This window comes from Misgurnus anguillicaudatus, chromosome 12, assembly GCF_027580225.2.
Source record: "Misgurnus anguillicaudatus chromosome 12, ASM2758022v2, whole genome shotgun sequence".
NCBI lineage: Eukaryota > Metazoa > Chordata > Actinopteri > Cypriniformes > Cobitidae > Misgurnus > Misgurnus anguillicaudatus.
In genome coordinates this window covers 33,319,751-33,343,106 of record NC_073348.2, presented here as the reverse complement: position 1 = coordinate 33,343,106, position 23,356 = coordinate 33,319,751, and the positions used below count along the sequence as shown (strand labels likewise).

General features: G+C 37.9%; 1 protein-coding gene and 1 long non-coding RNA gene across 2 annotated transcripts; both read left to right on the top strand.

Annotated features, from left to right (window-relative positions):
• The first annotated feature begins 1,898 nt into the window (after nucleotides 1-1,898).
• On the top strand, nucleotides 1,899-4,384 carry LOC141369203 (uncharacterized). Its single transcript, XR_012372784.1, has 4 exons — nucleotides 1,899-3,039; nucleotides 3,152-3,211; nucleotides 3,793-3,946; nucleotides 4,064-4,384. It is a non-coding gene; the product is annotated as an uncharacterized lncRNA (long non-coding RNA).
• A 2,812-nt stretch (nucleotides 4,385-7,196) lies between these two features.
• rsf1b.1 (remodeling and spacing factor 1b, tandem duplicate 1) lies at nucleotides 7,197-21,810 on the top strand. The gene is made up of 16 exons (XM_073874444.1): nucleotides 7,197-7,477; nucleotides 8,579-8,670; nucleotides 8,895-8,987; nucleotides 9,199-9,404; nucleotides 9,553-9,701; nucleotides 10,021-12,377; nucleotides 12,506-12,785; nucleotides 12,866-12,966; nucleotides 13,046-13,125; nucleotides 13,310-13,364; nucleotides 14,367-14,482; nucleotides 14,648-14,715; nucleotides 14,807-15,017; nucleotides 15,133-15,371; nucleotides 18,548-18,724; nucleotides 19,019-21,810. Exons 1-16 carry the CDS (start codon nucleotides 7,324-7,326, stop codon nucleotides 19,552-19,554), a joined length of 4,914 nt encoding a protein of 1,637 aa, XP_073730545.1. The 5' UTR covers nucleotides 7,197-7,323; the 3' UTR covers nucleotides 19,555-21,810.
• The last annotated feature ends 1,546 nt before the right edge of the window (nucleotides 21,811-23,356 follow it).

Below are 23,356 nucleotides of genomic sequence, written 5' to 3'. Positions count from 1 at the left end.
CAAATATGTGACCCTATCTGTGACTAAAGTCTCATAATGCAATGATAAGATTAGGAGCATAAACTTTTAATTTTGCATTGATTTTAATCTTTGGCATGATCTTAGTAAGTAGATATCAAGGTTAAATTTTCACCAGATGTTCTTCACATTATGTAGGACGATTTTATGTAGAACAGTAAATCATTTTATTTCACTTTTTTATTAATGGTTATACTAAAAATAGATGTTCGTAAACACACGTGTTTGTGCACAGTCATATGTTGTACCAGGACTGTGTCACCTTTCCTCCACTTCCCAAAACATGCCTGGAACTTTGACAGCCAGGGGGGAATCTGCACTATAATGAGAGTACGATCTGATTGGTTGAGGAGTGTGCCGGGGCTATATGTTCATCCTATCAACTAGTGGGCTTGTCCCTACTGACCCCAGTGCTGACGCTTATTTATGAAAGAACAGATCAGATTTACAGTGCTGGAAAAAAGACGCAATGTTTTTTCCATCGTGTTTTCTCTATTGGATAGATCGAGATAGAGATCTTACAAAACTAGACCAACACTTCAAAATACCATGCATGGTACATCAAATCAAAGGAAAACAATATGTGTCAAGATATTGCTCCTCCCCAAACTTGTAAACATTGTATAATGCTGTACAGGAAACGCCACACATGACAACCAATGAGTGTGAAGCATCTGCAGTAAATCAAGACTATACAGTAGTCCAGATCAAACTGGATCACGTTTAGACCAACATGAGGCTCGGAGTGTAAAAGGGAACATGCTGTACTTTTGTCGTCATGTTATGCAAAACGTTATGGGATCTCAATAAAAAATCTAAAGAAATCACAAACAAATTAAAGAATATTTATTGTAAAGTTGAGTTTTAGAAACACTTAAAGATATAGAAATCTCAGTCACCATCATTTGACTTGAGCACAAATGTCAGTTACATCACCGTGCCATTATCATGGTGCAATAACTGGTGTGAAGTCTCCTCCTGCAAGCTGGGGTTGGAAATAGATTTGCTGAAAAGAAAAAAATCGAAATATTCATCAGAAATTCACAAGTACATCCTTAAGCTACCAATCTACTAGACCAATGAACTACCAGAGTATGTTTCCATCAGTATTTGTACAAAAAACAAACATGTGTTGCAAAACTGCCGAGCGCTTGCAACACCAAGGTTGTGGGTTCAATCCTATTATTATATTCTTAACATTTGTTCTTATTGATGCAGTGTCAAGATTTGTTTCTCTGTCTAAACTATAATGCCATTTATCATACTGGTGTGTGAACTTGATGTCTTGTGCTATCTGCATCCAGATAGAACCAGTTTCTTCAACACACCCTGTGATCTTTTCGCTTTTAAAGGCGTAAACAACCACTGTCAGACAGACACACGCCTTTTTGAAACTAGATACATCCACGATTGACGCAGACACGAATCATGTCTACCATACATAGCAGCTGCTGAGACCTGGCGTGAGTTTAAATAAATACTTCTCTTGAAAAGCATAAGCACATCTATAAATACAACTCCCTGTACTGAAGGAAAGGTTAGTAGGTTACCCTTAAAAAAAAAAAGAAAGATATATACAGTGTATATATAAGAAGCTCGGTAGCAAAAGCCACTAAATGCCACCTCTAACAAAGTGTCCTCTTTATACAAAACAAATCTTCTAAAAATGGCACATTGTTTGTTATGTAACACAATGACATTCAGTGGGGCCCCTAGACATACACCGACAAGGGCAGCCTCATCAGGAAGTCTTTTTGAAATTTGCCGCGATCTCAGTGCAGATGCTCTGCCCTCCATTTTTTGTCTCATCAATTTTTTTCTCTTTATTATTCACAATGAAGTGTAGTTATTAGTTATCCTTTTAACTGATGGTATAAAGTTAAGTTTCATAACTTAAATCACATATATTTTTATATAATCTTAACACTGTATTAAATTACTGCGCTTTATTTTAACTGTGTGTTTTTCTTGTGTTTATTTCATGTTGTACAATCGTATAGTTTAGTAGTATTAAAATAAATGGATTTATAATAAAATAAATAAATAAATGTGTTTCATATTATACTTTATTTTGTAATAAATACATTAAGCTAATCTGCATATTCACGTGTTGCCTTAACCACATATTAGGGTTTTTGCATTTGATATTTCATTAAAAATACATTAAAATAAGAATAGCCAGGACTGCGTGTATTGGTTAGCCTGAATGACGACTTCAAGTACTCTGCTGTTCCATTTGCAATATAAGCGGACTCGTGTCCTCCCGTCCTCGGGAGTTCGTTCTTCCGAGTCTGAACTTGCAAGTCCGAACTACAAAGGACGCAAGTACGAATTTGGCGTACTTGGTATTGAGAAACGGCTCAAGTTTTGATTGCATGAGGTGAGTAAAAGTGGTCAGAAGACGTGGAAGCAACGGCAAAATAAATTTTTATTAGTAAAATAAGATGGAAAAATGTCAAAGGAAATAATTGAATTTGTTCAGAGATTGCAGTGATTCTGTTTTAAACTATAATCATATATTTTTTGTTTATTGAAAATTTCAGTGCATGAATAGTTATTTATCAACAAACCACAGATATGACACTCGTTTGAAAATGAAATATAGATGGCTTAACTGACATTGAAGACTTCATCCCTAAAATATTGGGTATCATTTTCCTTTAAAGGAACATTGCAAAACTCATTGACAGCTGAGAAAACTGCCAATACATTTGAAGTGAAACATTTTATTTAAATGCTAACAAAAGTCTATTTCATTACATAAATTATAACATTTACAATAACTGATGTGATAGTAATCTGTGAAGGTAAAAATATGTGCTTGTTTTAATCCAAACCTCACAGGGAATCCCGAAGCAGATGGGTGGGAACCACTGTGGGATTTACATACTAATGGTAGGTAAAATTTTAATAGTTATTGTTAAAAAATTTTACATTTGTACCTGCAAATGTTCTTGTCCTTTGTGGATTATAACAGTACACTCTGTACATGGCTTTGGGTCTGAATTTGATATTACAGAGGTCATGTCATTAAAATTATTTGAACAGACATAGATGATTATATTGTGTGTGTGTGTGTGTGTGTTATATTATTATTATTATTATTATTACTATTATGTTTTTTTTTTTTCAGAATGACGTGCCTCTGATAAGGAGGTGGTGGTGTGCTGTTCTCCAACTTCACTCCGCAAATGTATGTAGCTGTTAGAATGTTCCTACATTAAACATTACTCTGTAGTAAATTGGCGGGATTATGTACAAGTACTATATTGGTCGGCACTGCAGATCATTTCATATTATCAGTTAACATCAGCATCAAAGACATTTAATAACATTTCAGATGAACTCATTTTCTGTTTGCTGGCCAATGTGGATTCTGTTCACCATGTAAGACAAATATATATTCAATACAAAGGATCCCCATTTGGATTATACTGGCGGTCATCAGACTTTTTGTAAATACCAAAATCTCATTGGATTATTACAATTGATGGCAAAATGAATGTTTGGAAATGTAAACTGTAATTTCCTACTGACACACTACAGCAACAGATATAAATAACTGGCTTAAAAAAAATTTTTTAGTGTGAAAATACTAACATACCTGAGACTTCTGCACAGTACTGTATTTGTAGTATTATAAAATAATATTAATCTTTATTCAGAGTATGAAGTTGTGACAACAATCTATCAGGTTTGTCTAAACTAGGGTTGTCTGTATTTATATAATGTTTAATGACTAGTATAAATAAATATATGTTTTTGTTTCAACAGCTTCCCCTGGAAATCTTTTCTGAAATCCTCAGTGAAGTTATTTTGTTAACAGGTAACTCTGCATATTTGACACTTTCTCTGGTATTCAAATGGTTTAGGGATGTGGTCACTCAAGAAGTTGTACGGAAAGGAGAAAATCTTGCATGGCTAGACGGTAAGATTCACCCCACTGTTCAATGCACAGTCAAATGCATTCTTCAATTGAATTTTCTAGTATGACGCAGTTAAACTTTTTGTTTATTTTTCTTGTATTTTGTCTTTACACTTTAAGGTGTTGCTATATGGAAGAATTTCACTACCGTCTACTGGACAGAGTTTTGATTGTTTACAGCATCAGGGAATGCTTGCAGTGCAGAGACCTTTTCAAGTCCTACCCACCAGGGTATAGGGGACGTGGTGAACTTCTGAGCTTTTACTCAGATATTTGCACAGGACTTTTCTCCCAGGACTGTTTTTTTTTTTTTGCGGCAGGAAACACATTAGTGTGTTAAGTTCATAGAAGAGAAAGCGGGAATGAACTGAGATCAACTGGTTTTGATGTATATTTAAAGTTAAACTTTGCAGTGTATAATGTTTTAATAAAAAAGCTATGGCAAACACGTGCATGAAAACAGGTTGCAGTCATTTAAATCATTTTATCATTCTTTAAAGTTTCTCATATTTCATGTTAACATATTTGCTATTTATTGCTTTAAGCAGGCATGAAGTCCATTTAATTACTGAATTCTTAATTTAGTTGTGACAATTATGTGTAATATTTCAATTACCAATGATTTTAGAAAGAAAGTGTCTACTTCCTCATTCCAAGTCTTCTCAAAGCGTCATAATTCTCTACACCAATAAGCTGTAAAAGCGTCGCACATCTCTACACCAATAAGCCCATCTTAATCATAAACCAATAACCGTCGAGCTGGGTGGGGCGACACATCATCCAGGCTGCACTCTGGGATACTTTGCTTAAACATGCATTTTAGTCTGGGACTAGAATTGTCGTGGAAATATATATATATCTGTAGAACAGCTCAGATGCAAAAGCCACTAAACAGCACCTTCGTCATTTCATCATTTGCATGGATTTTTTTAAAAGTGGAGGTTTTTGTCAAAATAGCTTATATGCACTTAGAGGGTTTTGCAGCGAAAGACAAATTTTTTAAATACCAATTAATGGCTAAAGTGAAATTTATGAAAATAAGGCATTTTAGTTACTGACTAATAATCTTTTCATTGTCATTAAAGGCGGAGTCCACGATGTTTGAAAAACGGTTTGGAAAAGGAGACGGGCCGTCTACCAAAACACACTTATAGCCAATCAAATCAAATCAAATGCCGGGTTGCGTATGTGTGGGGCAGGTCTATCAACAGAAGGTCCAGATTCTATTGGGGTAGGGGCGTGTTTGTTTAGGTGATTTCAAATATCAACATTGGCTTTCAAACATCAGGGACTCCGCCTTTAAAGGTGCAGTGTGTAGATTTTAGAGGCATCTAGCGATTGCAACCAACGGCTCAGTCCACAGCTCACCCCTCCTTTCGAAATGCGTAGTGAAGCTACGGTAACCACCACTGGACAAACATGTCGTCATCTGAGGCAACGTAGTAAAAAAACTCTGTTGACCAATTTGTCTGTTTAGGGCTATACTGTAAAAACATGGTGGCGCAAAATGGCGACTTCCATGTAAGGGGACCCGCAGTGTATGTAGATAAAACGTCTCATTTAAGGTAATAAAAACACAATGGTTGATTACATTAGGTCTTTATACACCACTGATAATATAGTTATGCATATTATATTATATTGCATTTCTGTCAAAAGATCCTCCTTAAATTTACACACTGCGCCTTTAAAGTGAAATTACTAATTATAAGTGCTTGTTTAATATTATATATGGTTACTATAACCTTGCAAAGACAAATAATCTAATGGTGACATTGAAGTCAGTACTTTACAGTACTGTAAATTGTTTACACTGGTGACGGGGTTAATGATGGAGTCACCTTACATTGGTGATCTTCTCAAGGAGTCCCATATGCTTCAATGTTTTAGCAACCAGAGCTGTAAGCCTTACTAATCTGCCCTTCACATTCCAAATTAATATGCCTGTTCCATCATGCCACATCATTCTGGTTGCTATTGCTGTGTCAGCTGTCCGACTGCCTGCCCCCAAATATTTTCCAACAGAAGTGGCACTTTTGCTATTTATGCCCGCCTTTCTTTACACTGAGATATGAGTCAGGGGTGGCAGATCCTCTATAAGTGTTTTCACATTTAATCATGCTGAAACAGATTAAAAATTTAATTGTTTTATTTAAAGGTGTCTTAAGGTCTTATTTAGAAATGGTGTACAAAGAAACTAAAGACATACTTCAGATATCGTGCTTCAAAAGAAACTTACTGAAGCCTAAAATTTACCAGCATGACTAGGCAAAGTATGTGATTCTGCCTTGCGATTACAACAAATGAAAAAGCTGCCTTATTGTCAGAGCACTATGTCTTGTTATAAAGATGGTAAATCTGCTTTAGTTACATAAAGGACATACATACCACAAGCTCAATTATGTATTATGCAACATGTGCTAAACAGCAGACAATGCCTGGAAAATGAATTCAGCATTAGCCAATCAGATGTTTTGAAAACTCTCACCCCTCCTTATCATTAAAACCTCATTGAAGGGGAAAGGACCACCTCATGCAGAACACTTAAATAGCTTTACTGTAACAGCTGGAGGTCTTGTATAGACCTTTAACAATTAACTAAATACCTCCAGCTCTTTATCGGCTTTATGAATGCACAGTATGATGTTACACTCATTTAAAAAAATGTGCGGCATGTGTAAATATGTTTATTCACAGTATGATTTTTAATGCCAAGGTTTACAAGAGGTCAAATTGTTTAAAAAAAACACCATTTCTTTAAAGGGCAAAATATTGAATGTTTCAATAAAAGTGTCTGCTACATTAATACATATAAATGTCTACATTGTCATTAATATTAATGTGGTACTAAGACTTTAAGTTTAGCATCAAAAAGATTTAAGGTAATGGTTAGTTGTGGTGTGCGTGCGTGCGTTCTAGCGTGTGAGAGAGAGAGAGAGACCATCGCCCTCTGCTGGTAACCTATAATACATGGATTTAATAACCCGCATGGCGCGATGTTGCATATGATGTACACATAGACACAAACACATAAGCACGTGAGTTCAGAATGCTAAGGAGCTAACTTACACAACGTATTTATTATTCAATACAATATTTTAAAGAAACAAGCGAATAACTAAAAGTTATTTCAGTTAAGAGTCACCTGCGTTCAGGTTTCTAAGTTAACGTTACTATGACAGAGTCACATCTTTATTTAATATAAGAGACGGTTTAACACATTGCATATTGTGTCCTTTCTTTCTTTCTTTCTTTGGGCACTGCTAGTTTGTTTACATCAGTTTACCGTCTCTGCCGCAAGGGTTTGTGGTCCATGTGCCTGCCATAGTCGCGGTGCATTGTGGGGAGGTTGTGGTCCTCCAACAGCTCGGTTCGGAATAATGTCTGCCTCGGAGGCAGCGGACGGTTCTCCCCCGGGTTTGTGCCCGAGCTTCGCCGTGATCTGCTCGTTTCTGGAGCGGTATGGACCTCTGCTGGACTTACCGGAGGTTTCGTTCCCGGCGCTCGAGCGCAGTCTGCAGGAGAGCAGCACGGGTGAGCCGCTCCTCCATTGTTGCTATCAAGCCGCTTTTGATGCATTTACTCTCGGCTTTATCTGGTCACTTGCTGCTCCCGCGGCCAGTGTCGGTGTTTTTGTCGCCCTTTGTGTCTTTAACGTACCGTTTCTGCCTGTGATTTCGGTGTTTTGCGTCTTATTCTGCTTTATGTGTACATCACATCGCAGAGAGACACGCTGGTACTTCGTTTGGCCTTATAAGTGACCTTTTGCAGCGGAAAAATCAAACGTGTTCGCGTATAATGACGCGTGTTACGCGAGGAAATAAATATGAGTGCTTATTTTACGTAAATAATTTTTTTGGCATGAATTGGTGCGATGTGGGCAACGCGCATGCGCAGAACGTGTAAACTTCCTACTCTCTCTCTGCTGGGAGGGAAAAATAACAATATGAGATGCAATAGTCAAACTTTAGTGAAAGTAAACAAACAAACAAACACTGTTGTATTAAAGCACATTTATGCACATATTCGTTGAGCAATAAATATATGCATCACATTAATGAAAACAATTTCTTATTATTATTTTTAAATTTTTATTTAAAAAAATGTTTTATGCTACTTACAGTTTTAATGTGGTAAATGTAGTAAAGTTGTGGTATTTTGGCAAAAAACTACAGCTACCATTGTAAAGGTTTGTAGTGGCTGACGCTGTCACTCCCATGTGAAAAAATACTGTAGTATTTATTGTAAATTAGATTAATTTTAAATGAATCACAATTTAAAAGCAACTTGCACTGACATGTATTAACATATATCAGTGCCTTTTGTAAGGTTTGTTTGTGGATTAATCTAAAACCTGTCAGGGAAACTGACCCTAAATGTTCGGTAATAGTGACCTATAATGTTCAAAGTGACTTACAGTGCATTCAAGCTATACGTTTCATTAGTATGTGTCTTCCCTCAGATTCAAATCCATCATGACCTTTGCACTGCTAACCCAATGCTTTACCAGTTGTGCTACAGGTGCACTTAACCTAATGTGTGCACCTGAAAACATGAATGCTAAGAATACAAACTTGTATCAAATGTTGTATGTAATATATGTGCTTTAATTTACTCCTAATACATTTTTCACAGTCCCTAAGCTCCTTGTGGACCTTCACGTGAAGTTGCTGAGGAAAATTGGCAAATCTGTATCAGCAGACAGATGGGAGAAGTATCTCATTAAGGTGAGTCAGTTATATGAACCGAACTTTCATCAAACCTCAGACATATACACGAGTTATATACATGACTTTTATTACTCAAACTGAACTATGAGTTATTGGCTATTTGAATGTGAATAAATATGTAAAAGAGCTCAGGGATCAACAATGTGAAGTCCAATGTCAATATTGGTCTCGTGTGTCGAGGTTAGTTGTTTAAGTTTTGATGACTTTGCTCTGTGCTGTAGGTCTGTCAGGATTTTAACACCACATGGGCATGGGAGCTGGAAAAGAAAGGTTATCGAGAAATGACTGTCGAATGTAAGACAGGCATACTAAAGGTAGGATGGGTGGAAATGCATTGCACCATAGTTTACTTGCCTATATTAAAATATGTTGATGTCACTCACAACACTAAATTGCATTGCATGTCAAGCATAACTTTAAGTCAAAATTTAATTAAATTGCACAAAGCTGATTTGATGCATTTGTAAAGTTCATGGTGAAAAGTGTTTTTGTATGTATGTTTATTAATATGCCTGTTTTCAACAGTACTTGTGTGAATGTCAGTTTGATGACAACGTGAAGTTTAAGAATGCCATCAACGAAGAAGACCCTGATAAAATGCGTCTTCAGCCCATCGGCAAAGACAAAGACGGCCTCATGTACTGGTTTCAACTGGACCAAGACCACAATGTAAGGATCTATGTGGAAGAACAAGATGATCTGGATGGTTCCTCCTGGAAGTGTATAGTAAGGTGAGGATTCCTTCATCTATTTGGAGTGAAACGATGGTACATAGTTTTATCCTTATTTGCCAAAAAATGGTGATGCCAAGTGAAGCAATTACAGATACAGGCAAATGTTTTTCTAAAACGACAACAAATCTTTGTTTTTCTAATGCAGAAATAGAGATGACCTAGCTCAGATCGTTGGGCTGCTGAAGACTCATATTGATCCAGCGCTTTTGGTAAAGAAGGATCAGGAGGAAGGGTCATCCAAAAACAGTCCGAGCCCAGACGATGTGGAGAACAAGAAGAAGGAGGGATGTGAAGGTATGGCAGATAAATCTGCAAAAAATTAAATTTAAGCTAACAAACTTAAACATATGTCCTAAGTGGAGTGAAGCATCCTGTTTTCTGTGCATTTACACCTGATCCCTAACTTTAAAAGCAGATCTTTTTCATAATTTTTATTTACGTTTAATTTCGTTTTATTTCCATTATGTTAGTTCTACTTAAACGTAAAATAAAATAAATTTGTATGATTTTGTGTAATGGGCAAATATGTTTGTATTAGCCAAAATTTGAAATAAACTGGAACCTTAATCTGGACCACTTCGCTTTACGATTCAAGTGTGTTTTTTGTTTCTAGCGGAGATCAAAGATGAAAAGTCAAAAGACACAGCATGTCCTGATCCATCTGAAAATAAGGAAAACATCTTGGAGAAAGAACATGTAAAGGAAGAGGTCAATGAAGTCGTTGAAGCGTTGTCAGAAAATGCGAAGGAAGAGCTGCAGAAACCTTCAGAGACGCCAAACGGCACTGCCGTCATTGCTGGACCAATCAAAGAAGAGCCACAGGATGAAGAGACAAAAGTCAAAGACTCATCAACACCTACGCAGAATGCAGAACAGATGGAGGAGATGAAGAGAAAGGCTGCAGAAGACACTCAGAGAGCCCTAAAAAATGACCATCAAGCGAAAATACCCTTGAAAAAGCGAGAGATGAAACTGAGTGAAAACTTTGACTATAGCAGTGTGGGTGGTGCCACTTCTATGAAAAAAGCACCTGTCGCTCCTGCAAAAGAATCGCAGAAGTCTTATGATGAAAACAGATCAAGTGGTGATAAGATTAACGGCCATGCTCCCCATCCTGAACAAAAAGAGAGTGAAGCGCAAAAAGAGTCCAAAAGTCTTCAAAAAGACTCAATGGAGAAGGAATCAGAAAATGTACCTCGTGTGTCTGATGAATCCAAAAAGGAGAATAAGAAAGATCTGACAGAGGAAAAGATGGACACCAGTGAAACCAGATCGTGTGCTGAAGAACAGATGGAAGTGGATAAACCTAAGGAATCCTGTGCTAGTGTCATAGAGGGGAACAAGGAAAAATCCGAAACTTGTCAACCACCTGAAAAGGTCCCTGTTGAAAAGAAGTCACCAGCAGTCAGTGAGCAGTCAGAAAAGACACATGGTGTTAAAGTCATAACTGAAAATAAAAACCATCCCAAGAGTGAAAGTGTGGTTGATATGGATGCTGCAAAGGACCAGCAAAAGAAAGATCTCCCGAAAGAGGAGTCACAGAAAGATTTACAAGAAGAAGAAGCAGCAAAAAAGCATCCACAAAACGAAGTGTCAAATAAAGACCTACCAGAAGAAATGGTAAAGAAAGATCTCCTTCAAGAAGAGCCCAAGAAGGATCTCCTTCGAGAAGAGACCAAGAAAGAAATACAAGAAGGTCAAAAACCATCCAAAGACACAGATGACTCCAATACAGACCATGAGAAACAAGATCAGTTACAACAGACAACAACTGTGTCCAAAGAGACTGCTGCAATGGAGACAGAAGAGACCCAGCCCTGTAAAACAGATGAATCCTCTTCCCATGAAACAAAAGAGAGTCATACGAGCTGCAGAACAGAAGAAACTAAACCTCAGCACAGCACCACAGAAAAAAAGTCTTTATGCACCAAATCCGAAACAGCCGCAGTTGTCTCAAACTCTGAAATACAGCATGTTTCTGAAGAAAACAAGCTCTCAACCATTGCAGAAATTGTGTCCGCTTCCTCCAAACCTTCTGAAAACACGAATGACCCTCAAGACAAAGCATGTGAGCAGTCTCCCTCCCCAAAGTCAGCATCTGGAGAGCTTGAAAATTCATCTGTTTGTGATTCAACCAGTAAGCCGGCCACCCTACAAACCACGGAGACCGTGCCTTCTAAGAAAAAATGTGATACAGCTGCAACAAATAAGAAAGACAAGGGTGAAGAAGATCTTACCGGTAAAGATGCGAATAGCTCTGAAAAATCTCAAGTTGAAAATCTGAAAAGCACAGATGAAAAACAAAGTGAATCCAAACCTTCCTCAGATGGAGAACATGAAAAACAAGCAGATTCAAAAGAAAAGAGCATGGATAACCAAATGGATGTCAATTCGGAGACCACTAAAGCTGAAGAGGTTCAATCTGATGAGACCAGAACAAAGGAGAAAAAGGAATCTGATGTTGCTTCAGATCACAAAACTGTTCCAAACAAACAACGCGAGCAGGACAAAACCAAAGTTTCCACAGAAGAATCGAAAACAAGCGATGCTCAGTCAGAGACCAGCCACAAAAGTCCAGAGGGGCTTTCGAACAAATCTCAGGAGGGTCAGGATGAGGTTAAACCGGGAGAGGAAAAAGAAGAAAATTGCAGCGTGTCTTCAAAAGCGCCACGGGACGGAAAACGTGCAAAGATCAAGGTCGCAGCTCACAGACGGAAAGCTGAACTCCAGAGAGAGGAGGCGAGGGGGGATTCGGAGTCGGAGACGACCGACGGTAGATGCTTGAGAAGGTCTCCAAGAATCTGCAGACCCACCGCTAAGCAAGTGGAGATCCAGGAGAGGAGGGCGGAGCGGAAGCAGGCGACTTCGCCGTCAGAAAAGGATAAGGATGAAAACGAGGAAAGGGAGGAAGAAGAGCCTGTACAGAAGAAACCCAGGAAGACTGAACCGGATGGCCAAACAAAACCTAAAGTACATTGTGTTTGTGGCTTATTTAGGTGGTTTGTCTTATGGCACTAGCCACTAAAATTTTTCAAACAATAGTTTTTAGGTTTGTGATTTGTAGTTGTATGTAAACCAAATTGTATGTATCCCATCAGGGCGGGAGGCGCCGAAAGCGGACACGATGGTCTCGCACGAGACGCAAAAAGAAAGGTTCGGACGACGATTACACCGATGAGGAGAGTGAAAGCGATGAGGAGACGGAGGAGGAGGATGATGACAGCGATGAAGATTTCAAGGTGGAGAAGACCAGAAAGAGGAGGAACCGACACAGAGAGCGTCGCAGCTCTGACTCATCTACCTCTTCATCAGAAGATGGTGAACCCAACGATGACCCCTGCAAACACTGTGGCCTTCCCAATCAACCCGAACTGATACGTCTACCTTCCAAAAACTGCTTTGACTTAGTTTCCGAGTTGGCAGTGCATCTGATCTTCAGTTTGTGTTTCTTTAGATACTCCTGTGTGATTCCTGTGACAGCGGCTATCATACTGCCTGTCTGCGACCGCCGCTCATGATCATTCCAGATGGGGAATGGTTCTGCCCCCCATGCCAGCATGTGAGTAAATGCATTCGCAGTTGGTCAGCAGAAACGCACAAAAACATGGTTAATCGGGTGATGTTTATTTGTCTTGCAGAAGCAGCTTTGCGACAGGCTTGAAGAACAGTTGCAGAACCTAGACGCCGCATTGAAAAAGAAAGAACGTGCAGAACGAAGGTGAATAAAGATCAGACGGTGTCAGAAAAACATTACATATTTATCCACAATTCAGCTGTTCAGTCTGAAGAAAATGCACATTAGTAGATGAGAAATAAGTTGTTAAGGCCAAATGGTCACAGAACAAAATGTGTTCGGATTTCAAGAGTGAACGAAATGCAATGATTTAAATTTTTATTTACAGGAAAGAGCGGCTGGTGTACGTTGGCATCAGCTTGGAGAACATCATAACACCCACCGTAAGTGCTTACAATGCTTGTATTACTTGTATATTTTGATAAATTACAATGCTTTAGGTAGGGATGCACCGATACCACCTTTTTGGAATACGAGTACGAGTACTTGCATTTCAGTACTTGCCGATACCGAGTACTTAATAAAAAAAAAACATGATTTAAATTTACAGGTAACAGCTTTAGTCATATAATTTAACAAAAAATCAAGGGACTAGTTTTCCAGTTTGTTGTAAACTCTGCCTTTTTGGACAACAAGAGGCATTAACCCCTTACACGCCGCTCAAACAAAGACATTTCTCAGACCGTGGTATTGATTCCCGGTATCGGGGGACTTTTAACAAGTACTTTAGAAAATGTGGTATCGAGGCGGATACCAGTATCGGTATCGGTGCATCCATAGCTTTAGGGCTGCAAAACGTTTAATTGCGATTAATCGTTTGCGGAATAAAAGTTTAATTAATGTGTGTGTGTGTGTGATTTTAATATAAATAAATAAATAAATAAATAAATAAATAAATATATATATATATATATATATATATATATATATATATATATATATATATATATATATATATATATATATATATATATATATATATATATATATATATATATATATATATATATATATATATATATATATAAAATTTTTTTTTATATATATATATTGAAATTACACACACACAATGTAAATTGAACTTTTATTCTGCAAACGATTAGTCACGATTAATCGTTTTGCAGCCCTAAAACATTGTTTTATTTATTTATTTATAATTACAAATACTTAATATATAAATAGATTTAAAAAATTTAATTATACATGCATGTGTGTGTATTTATATGTACATAATTATTATGCACAGTACACACACATAAGATGTAAACGAAAACTTTTATTCTGTAAACAATTAGTCACGATTAATCGTTTTGCTGCCCTAATTTCAGCTTTTTGTTGTAAGGAATCGACACCTATAATTACATTGTTTAAATGCTTCATTGAAGGTGGAAGCAGAGGAAGAAAAAGAGGTGGAGCCTTTGAAAGAGGAGAAAAACGAGGTGAAGAAGAGCAAAAGTTGGGGACGACGGTCAACCAGGGCCAAAAAATACATAAGCTACAGGTACAAGTCATTTGCTGTCAATGTTTACACAATCCTGATCCCTTCTGCTATTGATTCATAATTTTATAACATAACATAACAGTCCAGATAATATATTATTTTTGTATATACACATATACGTATATATATTATATAGCCTGTTTATCATGCTGATATTATGATCAGGTTTGATGAATTTGATGAAGCAATCGAAGAGGCGATTGAGGAAGACATCAAAGAGGCAGAGGGAGGAGGTAGAAGAACATTTCCTTTAAGCTCTTGTGGTCTGATGTCCCCACCTCATGCATTCAAACACGTGCACTTCAACCGGATGTTTTTAAACAGGAACCGGCCGGGGAAAGGACATGGCAAACATCACTGGCCACAGAGGGAAGGACATGTCCACCATCCTGCAGGAGGACGGGAAGGAGAACGGACGGCCACGGCGACCACCCACAAACCAAAAGCGGAAGAAACGACGACGTCTCAACGATCTGGACAGCGACACCACGGTGGATGAGGAGGAGAGCGAGGACGAGTTCCGTCTCAGTGACAGGTGACGTTAAATTAATACAATAACCAAGGTTTATACATTATATTTGTCGTGAAAGTCACAGTTAGAAACATTGATGGCTGCATGTGACACGTGTTCTTCTCTGATTGGTCTGCAGTTCTGAAGAGGAGGAGTTTGCGGTGACCGATAATGAGGCGGAGAGCGAAGCCGATGCTCCATCTTCAGAAGACAGCAAGTTTGCGAGCGATTGCGGCAGTCCGCGAATAAAACCCTCAAGCAGACAGTCGCCAATTCGGAGTCGAAAAACGAGACCCCAGCGCAATAGACGCAGACCAAAAGGATACTCTGATGATGAGGAGCTGGAAACTGATGAAGAGGAGGAAGAAGATGAGATGGGTGAGATTTTCACGCTCATTTACCTCATGGCATTTTGCAAGAATAGCAATCAAACTCGGTATGTATTTAATTATTTGATGAGAATTAAATCGATACTTCAGCCAAATATCAAAATTAACCCATGATGTACTCTCCCTCAAGCAAAACGAGATACACATGTCCATCATCTTTCAGACGAGCACATATGGAGTTATTTTAGTAAAGGTCTTTGCTTTTCCAAGATTATGATGCAGGGTTTCCCGCAGAAAATTTGTTAGTTAATGTGGTGGTGGTGGGGTGTTAATCAAAGGGGCGCAGCGTACGCGTTATGATATTTTTAAACACTCAAATAAAACTTAATTTGAAGAAACTATGACAGAAAAAGAACAGATTATTATTAGCGAATTATATGTTTTTACCTCTAACGGGAATAGCTGCGTGATGAAGTGAAACTAAAGGGTTAATAAACACAAACTGAAGCAGATGTTGTAGAACATCTGGCGAACGATGATAGATGATAAATTTTAAAAACTGATTATTTCCCACTATTAATTACATTATCTTAAAGGAGTGTAACTACTGTAGCATGTAAATATTGCACGTAAATAAAGTGAGCAAAGCGCTCAACAATTATATCTAGTCAACAGGCACATGAAACCTAGCTAGCAGGTTGCTCAAACAACAAAAATCACCAGCTAACTTACTTTAAATTTGCAAGAACTAATATAATAACAGGCTTAAATAAACCCGAAACATAAGTCCACTTACAGTTCTCACGGACACATGTTTTATCAACTGGATATCCTTCAGACATGACGGACCACGTCTTTATCTCATTTCGGCCGTGTGGCGCGCGTGCCCGCTCGCGGTTTGAAGAGCGTCCGTGCTATTCTCCGAGATGTACTTGACGGCCTTTTTTGCAGCAATATTGTTATTTTTTTTGAACGACCTAGTTAAGGGTGTAGGGTTTCCCAGCTTAGGCGGGCCGCCTGAACAGAAAGTGCTGTGGGAAACCCTGTGATTGGAGAAGACAGGGTGGGAACAACTTCTGACTTTTTAAGGCCCAAAAAAGTGCATCCATCCTTCACAGAAGTAATCCACACAGCTCCAAGGGGTTAATAAAGGTCTTTTGCGGGTAATTGATGCAATATTGTAAGAAAAACATCCATATTTTAAATGTTATATACTATAATAACTAGCTTCCGGTAACAGCGCCATCTAGGACAGTGATTCCCAACCGGGGGTACGCGTACCCCAGGGGGTACGTAAAGAGTTTCCAGGGGGTATGCGAAAAGATTTACATTTTGCTTTGATCTCATTTACTTTTAATAAAAATGTCTTTCGTTTGTCCAGTCATTGACCTACGATTGATTTTTGTGAGGAAAGCATTGAAAAAAGGACAACTTTGTAATTTTAATATTATCATTAATATAATTAGCCATCAAGAGTAAATGCGCTGCATGATCCAAAACGCAATAGCGGTGTCCAACTCAAGAACGATCTGACTATTTTTAATGAACCTGAATAGTTTCTAAAGACGCAAAGTTAATTAACTATAATTAATGTTTAAATAATGTTATAATATTCATTCCCGCTGCCGTTGCAATTTCAAATTAATCAAAGAAAAATTCTGCATTGTTTTTGGCTAAAATATTTTGTCCCGTATGATGTCTTTTGTATTTATAGAGAATAAATAAACACATATTGGTTCTCTTTATATTTGAACAGAATAATTTAACTTATTTGCAAACTTTAATTATCAGTAACTTAAATTGAGATTTTAGTAAATTTAGGGCATTTACTAAAAAGGACGTGAGAGCTCAATTCCAAATAAGCGCCGGAGTTGAAAATTTGCGTGTGATTTACTACAAAGGCGCAAATAAAATACACAGGCACAATAATGACATAAGCACATTTCTCTAATGACCACTGCAATCTACTAAGATCAGCGCAAATTAGTACAGGGTCGCAAATAAGAGACCTCGGCAGGACATCGCAATAAAAATGTGAAATTCCAGCTAAGTAAAAGTACACTATGAACCGGAGGACGAAAGACGAAGGGTAAAATAAGTTTTGAAATACCTGATTTTACTTCTCCTCGTGACTTCTCCTCTATTCTCCAGCAAATTAAACATAGCATGGCTTGGCAAACTATATTTTTATTTTAAAGTATGTTCCTCTGGCAAAATGTAATACTCTCCTCGCATTAATGTTATTGTTGGAAAACTTCCACAAATGCATATGCAATAAGGTCGCAAAAATAACACCTTTTCAGAGCTAAATATCTATTGCGTGTCTTTAGTAAGTTCAGTCGTTATTTAACGCCAAAATGATGGTTTGCGCAAGCTGTTAGTAAATCTGGCCCTTAAAGGTGTCATATGATGGATTTTTTTAATTTGTAAAATAAGTATTTGGCGTTCCCAGAGTCCATATGTGAAGTTTTATCTCAAAACACCCCACAAGTAATTAATTATAGCATGTCAGAATTGCCATTTTGTAGGCCTGAGCAAAATTTTCCATTTTGGGTGTGTCTTTTAAAATGCAAATGAGCTGATAAAATGCAAACACTGATCGCAATGGAAGTGGTTTGTTGAAATAAACATGCTTCATCAGTCAATGCTTTTTACTTTAATGTTTAAAAATAATAATTCATTAATATTACAAATTTTTTTACGTTTAAACACAACTTTGGTTTAATTTCGATGAAGGGGTACTTGTGCCTTACTGATAGGGCTGTGGGGGTACTTAGGGCTAAAAAGGTTGGTAACCACTGATCTAGGACTTGCACGATTCACGAGAATCACTGTGCAACAAATTCATGGCAAATAACGCTCAGTACACTAAAACTAAAACACTTTTGAGTCCAAGATTGCGCCGTTACCGGAAGCTAGCTATTATAAAGTTTGAAATATGGATATTTTTCTTTAAAAAAAAGTTGATTATTGACCTTTATTGACCCATTGGAGCCGTGTGGATTATTTCTGTGATGGATGGATGCACTTTTTGGGGCTTCAAAATCAGAAGTTTGTTCCCTTATCCTGGTTCTCCATCTTTATAAAGCTTGGAAGAGTAAGGACATTTACTAAAATAATGGGGTAATTTTGATATTTGGCTGGAGTATCCCTTGGTGGTTTAATGTCTCTACTAATTGTTCTTGTGTTATTTTGTGTATCTTGATGGTGTTTGTTTTCCCGCAGCGACAGAAGGCTCTAGTGAATTTAGTGACAGTGATCTGGACGTCCGCTGTCGCCGATCCCACAGGAGCCGTAAGCAGCAGGTGAATTACTGTGAAACTTCCGATTCGGATGGCTCACAGGCCAGCACCAACAAAGACAAAAAGAAGCGAAGACGCCTTTCCAGCTCTGACAGCGAAGGTAAGCTGAATATCTGTGGTTTTCCTTTGAATAAAAGCGTCTGCTTAATGCCTAAATGTAAATCTCATTATGTGATGGTAATGTAAGTGCTGTTCACCTTCATTTACATTTGTAAATAGCCTAAATTAAAAAACAATATATTGTCACTGACTCAATGAGGGACCTGAGCCATTTTTAAATACCACCATATCACAACCGCATGCCATTGCACTCAAAACACTATGAACACATTAGCAACCCAAAAAACAGATTCTGATTTAATGCACCTTTCACTTTTTCATTTGGTTCCTGCAGCTAGTTTCAAGTCCGGGGACTCTGATGAAGAAGAGAGGAAGCCCAAGAAGAAAAGAGGAGACTCATCCGAGGAAGAATCCAGAAAACAACGCAGACGTCTGTCTCTTAAACGGCGGAGGGAGTCGGAAGATGACGACGATGATGACGATTCCGACGAATCGGATGAAGAGGAGCGGCCTGTGCGGAAGCGCGTGAACCGAATCGATTCAGACGACAGTGACAGCGAGGGTGAGGTGGAGGAGGTGAAGAAGACCCTGCCGGAGAAGGACACGGAGGAGACGGTGGCCAAAGGGCCCAGTCCACTGGACTACAACTTGGTGGAGCTTCCTTCCACGAATGGACAGAGCCCAATGAAGAGTTTGGAGGGTCTCATATCCCGACCCGGGGTAGTGGTGCCGCCTAAAAACAGCAATGCTCCATCGGCAGTATCCATGGCAGCAAACGGCCTGGAGCTGGCTCAGCCAGATGAAGATGAAGACGACCTCTTGGGCGTTACAGACCTCGTAGACTATGTTTGCAACAGTGAACAATTGTAAGGCCGTGAATCATTTCGTATTTCAACATCGAAATCTTATTTTTCTCTTTTTCATCTTACGCTGTCCACGGTCAGCATCATCCATATTGTATGATCTTGACTTCCTCTTGGATCCCGTCACCAGTCCTTGTTAAATGTGCCAGCAGGACAGAATACGGCAGAGGCACATTATTAAAAGCTGTACATATTTAATTGATCAAAAAATCGCAGAAAGGAGAAATTCCTTTTGAGAGACTTCCCTGAGATATCTTCGGGATGCATCTCAGACAAAACTCTCTCTGGAAACAACCTCTAAAACCTCTTTTTACACTAATCACATAGCCACGCTCATTAATAAATCAGATGTCTGACGTAGACTTTATTTTTGGAGTCGATGTGAGTTTTGATTTATTCCACTGCTGTCAGTTGCACATTTTAGAGCGAATAGAAAGTGGGTGGAGTCAGGGCCTGAAGTAGGCGGGATTAGTATGCTGGAAGCAGAAAGTGGGCAGGGTTTAGGGGCCACGAGGCAAAATGAGCTGCATTTTAGTGAAGTTTGCTAGATATTTCCATGAAGATGCAAATACATTCAGCGTTTTGTTCCCCACTGAGGCCGTTTTAAAACGTTCATCCTTTATAATCTAATTGGAGTGGATGTCAAATTTCTACCGATTTTGTAGTGTCATTTGGTGAAAAAAGATTTTTATTAAGTGATGTCATTATAAGCTTTGTTTTGTTATACTATTTATTATTACTAAAGTTGTAATTTGTAACTAAAGTTATTGCTTGGTCAGACGGCTGCTTCCAGCGTTAGAGCAAAAACATTGGATTGCTTCTTGTGCATTGCTTATTTTCTAATGGCGACAAACTAAAACCCATTAAATTCAGTTCTTTCACCTAGATGATTTGTTATTTTGATTCATTTTGATTCAAACACTATTCAATCTGGCAGCTTGTTAACGCATTAAATGCCAAAACTTCCACTTTCACCACTCTGATGTGCTATATTTATTTCAATGAGCGATTCCTCACATTACAAAGTTTAGTGAAGTTCATCTTATGCAGATATTTCTTCAGAGCGATTTGTCTTTTTTTCCACCAGTCCTTTTTGTGTCTGTTTAATGCACTATATTAAACCATTTTCTTTGTATAAATATATAAATATAACCATTGAAATCTTTGTTTTTTACTTACTGATTGTGTTTCTTTCCATCACTTATAAAGCAATACATTTTTCGTACAAGATACGCAGAAAGAGATTCATGGTCATCTGATTCACATTACTGAATCGTGTATTTTTAATGACAGGTTTATTGTTGGTGACAAAATGATTTCTGACCCTTTCAGGAGGTTTTCAGCCCCTCTGCTGCGACATCCGAGAAACTTGGTATAATCTTGCATTATCCTTGTGTGTATATCTGTAGTTTTCTGCTGTAACATATTAGAAGCATTTTTAAATCATTTAAACTATACATAGCAGTCCTTTATGATTGCAGCTGTTTATAATTTGTTTTTGTAGGTACGTTTGTACCAGTTCAAAGTGAGTTGGGGCATGTCTGACTGTTTTCATTGATACATTTGGTTGTCTTTTTCTTCCTTTAAAAGTTTTTTGTCTTACCGTCGCATTTTTCACCAATTGCTAAAACGTTTCCAAGAACGAGCCGTTTTCAGAGGATAACAACATCTGATACAAACCCCAAGGAATTGTAACTGTTTGGATGTCTGTGGTCGGCAAAAGCTATGTACAAATGTCTTGTAAAATAATGTTTATTCTTGGCATGCACATTACGTTCTAGTTTTGGGGGAATCAAGGTTAGAGAATACAAAGTCACAAATTTCTAACAAATTTAGTGCCACTATCAGAAATTTAGTCTGACTTTAAAGCTCAAGAGCACCATTAGGTACAGTACTTAGCCAAAGTGTGTTGATATGTTTTTGAACATCAGTGTTGAACAATGCTTGTGATAAAAACAAAGGTACAGAGATTGATTTGAAGCTGTGGCCCAGCCTTTATCATCATATACTATATATTTGTATTTAACAATCTGATGACATTCAATAAAGGATTCCAGCCCCAGTGTTTTAAGATATTTGGCTGATGTAGATTGACAGCAAATGGACAGATGCCATCTGGTTTTAGCTTCTAGAAATGTCTTTTGTGTTTGTCTGTTCCCCGTTTGGATGTTTTTGTTAACTGTATTGTAATTTCTTTCATATAATTTACGATCTTGTACATTTGTCATAATAAAAAATGAAATGAAACTTGTTCAATAATGATGGAATATTTTCAACAGAAAATACACTTTTAGAGGAGTTGTGCTTAAAGACAATTGACTCATAATACCAAGCAACATGCAAGTTTAACTTTCCATGAGGTAAAACTATAAAACCAAATATATATATGACCGTAACTGACGTCAAAGGCTACAATCGAATCGGCACGAGCCAAAGAAATTCGTTTCTATGAATATCAGAAGTTATAACCATGAGCGTCGGAACCATTACATGTGGATGGGACAAGACCAACTACTTTTTAAGACCAACGATATTGGACTCCCTCAATTTTCTCTAATTTAGCGCATGCCTGTTCACTTGTCAGAGCGCCGCCAGTCAAATCCATTCCACGAGGCAATGCCCTAATAAATTAAACTCCGTTCCGCATTTTAGCTACACCTCTGACTTCCCCGCTGCTGCTTCCACAAATCCATTCCACTTGACTCATTTAGAGTCCAAAAAATTTAAACTCCATTTCGTGTTTTTACTACTTTCGCCAACTGTACTCCTGCGACGCAACAAGGTAAGCACGGCTTTTAGGCTATTAAAGCAAATGTTTAACTTAAAGGCACCGGAATACAAGAAAATCTACTCAAGTAAATGCTTTGGACCCACCCACATTTTTGTGCTTCCGACGCCAAACGCCAGTGAAACTTTGTACTGTTGGTGGCGCTAGCGGATTTGATAGAGACCTCAAATTTGCTGTGGTAATTGGAAACTATTTGGAGTGAACTATCAGTGTGCCAAATTTCATAACTTTCCTACGTATGGCTATGGACTGCCATAGACACAAATATTTATAATAAGAAAACAACTTACAGATAACATAGGGGTCTAAAAATCTGCCTGTTATGAATAGATGAAAGTCGCCATGAAACGGAAGTATCAATTGCCTAATTATCCCCGTGGTGACGTGTATCCAAGTAAAACCGGCCTCTGAAATGAAATAAGGCAGGGCTGGATTTGAATTTGTCCATCGAGATCTCATTGGATCATTTGAAGTTGGGTCGTGTTGCTAATTGATTTGCATTTTTGATTAAAGATTATGAGGGCACATGAATTTTTTTAAATTAATGAAGCTCACAGATAAATCATTTGTAAAAAATACCACAATATTACAAAACAAATTACAGTTTTTTATTTTACTTTCATTGCGACTTTAAGTTATTCAAAGACGTTAAAGGAAAAACGCGCTTTATGTACGGCTATTATTTTAAGATTAGAATGCATTCAAGGTGATTCTGTAGTTCATTTGATGACCACGTGGTGGCACTTGCTCCCAATTTATGATTGAAGAGAATGCAAGATAAGTTTTATTGGCCACATACACAACTATACACAGTACGACTAGTGAAATGCTTGGTAGGACTTCTCCCCATAGTTATTTAGATTAGTCCTGGCTTAATCTAAGAGATTAACCCCATGAGATAAGATTAGGGGGCAGTTTCCCGAACAGGGTTTAGATTAGCTAGACCTTTGTTGTATTAGGACCTCTAAGGACTTCAAATCTTACAAAAACAATACTGTGTGCATCTTAAGACAAAACAATG

What these genes read in the sequence shown, in the direction of transcription:
- rsf1b.1 (XM_073874444.1), top strand. Translation starts at nt 7,324, where the DNA reads ATGTCTGCCTCGGAGGCAGCGGACGGTTCTCCCCCGGGTTTGTGCCCG. An exon ending in GAAGAAGGAGGGATGTGAAG is followed by an intron (nt 9,702 to 10,020) that starts GTATGGCAGATA and finishes TTTTGTTTCTAG; the next exon opens with CGGAGATCAAAGATGAAAAG. An exon ending in GAGTTCCGTCTCAGTGACAG is followed by an intron (nt 15,018 to 15,132) that starts GTGACGTTAAAT and finishes ATTGGTCTGCAG; the next exon opens with TTCTGAAGAGGAGGAGTTTG.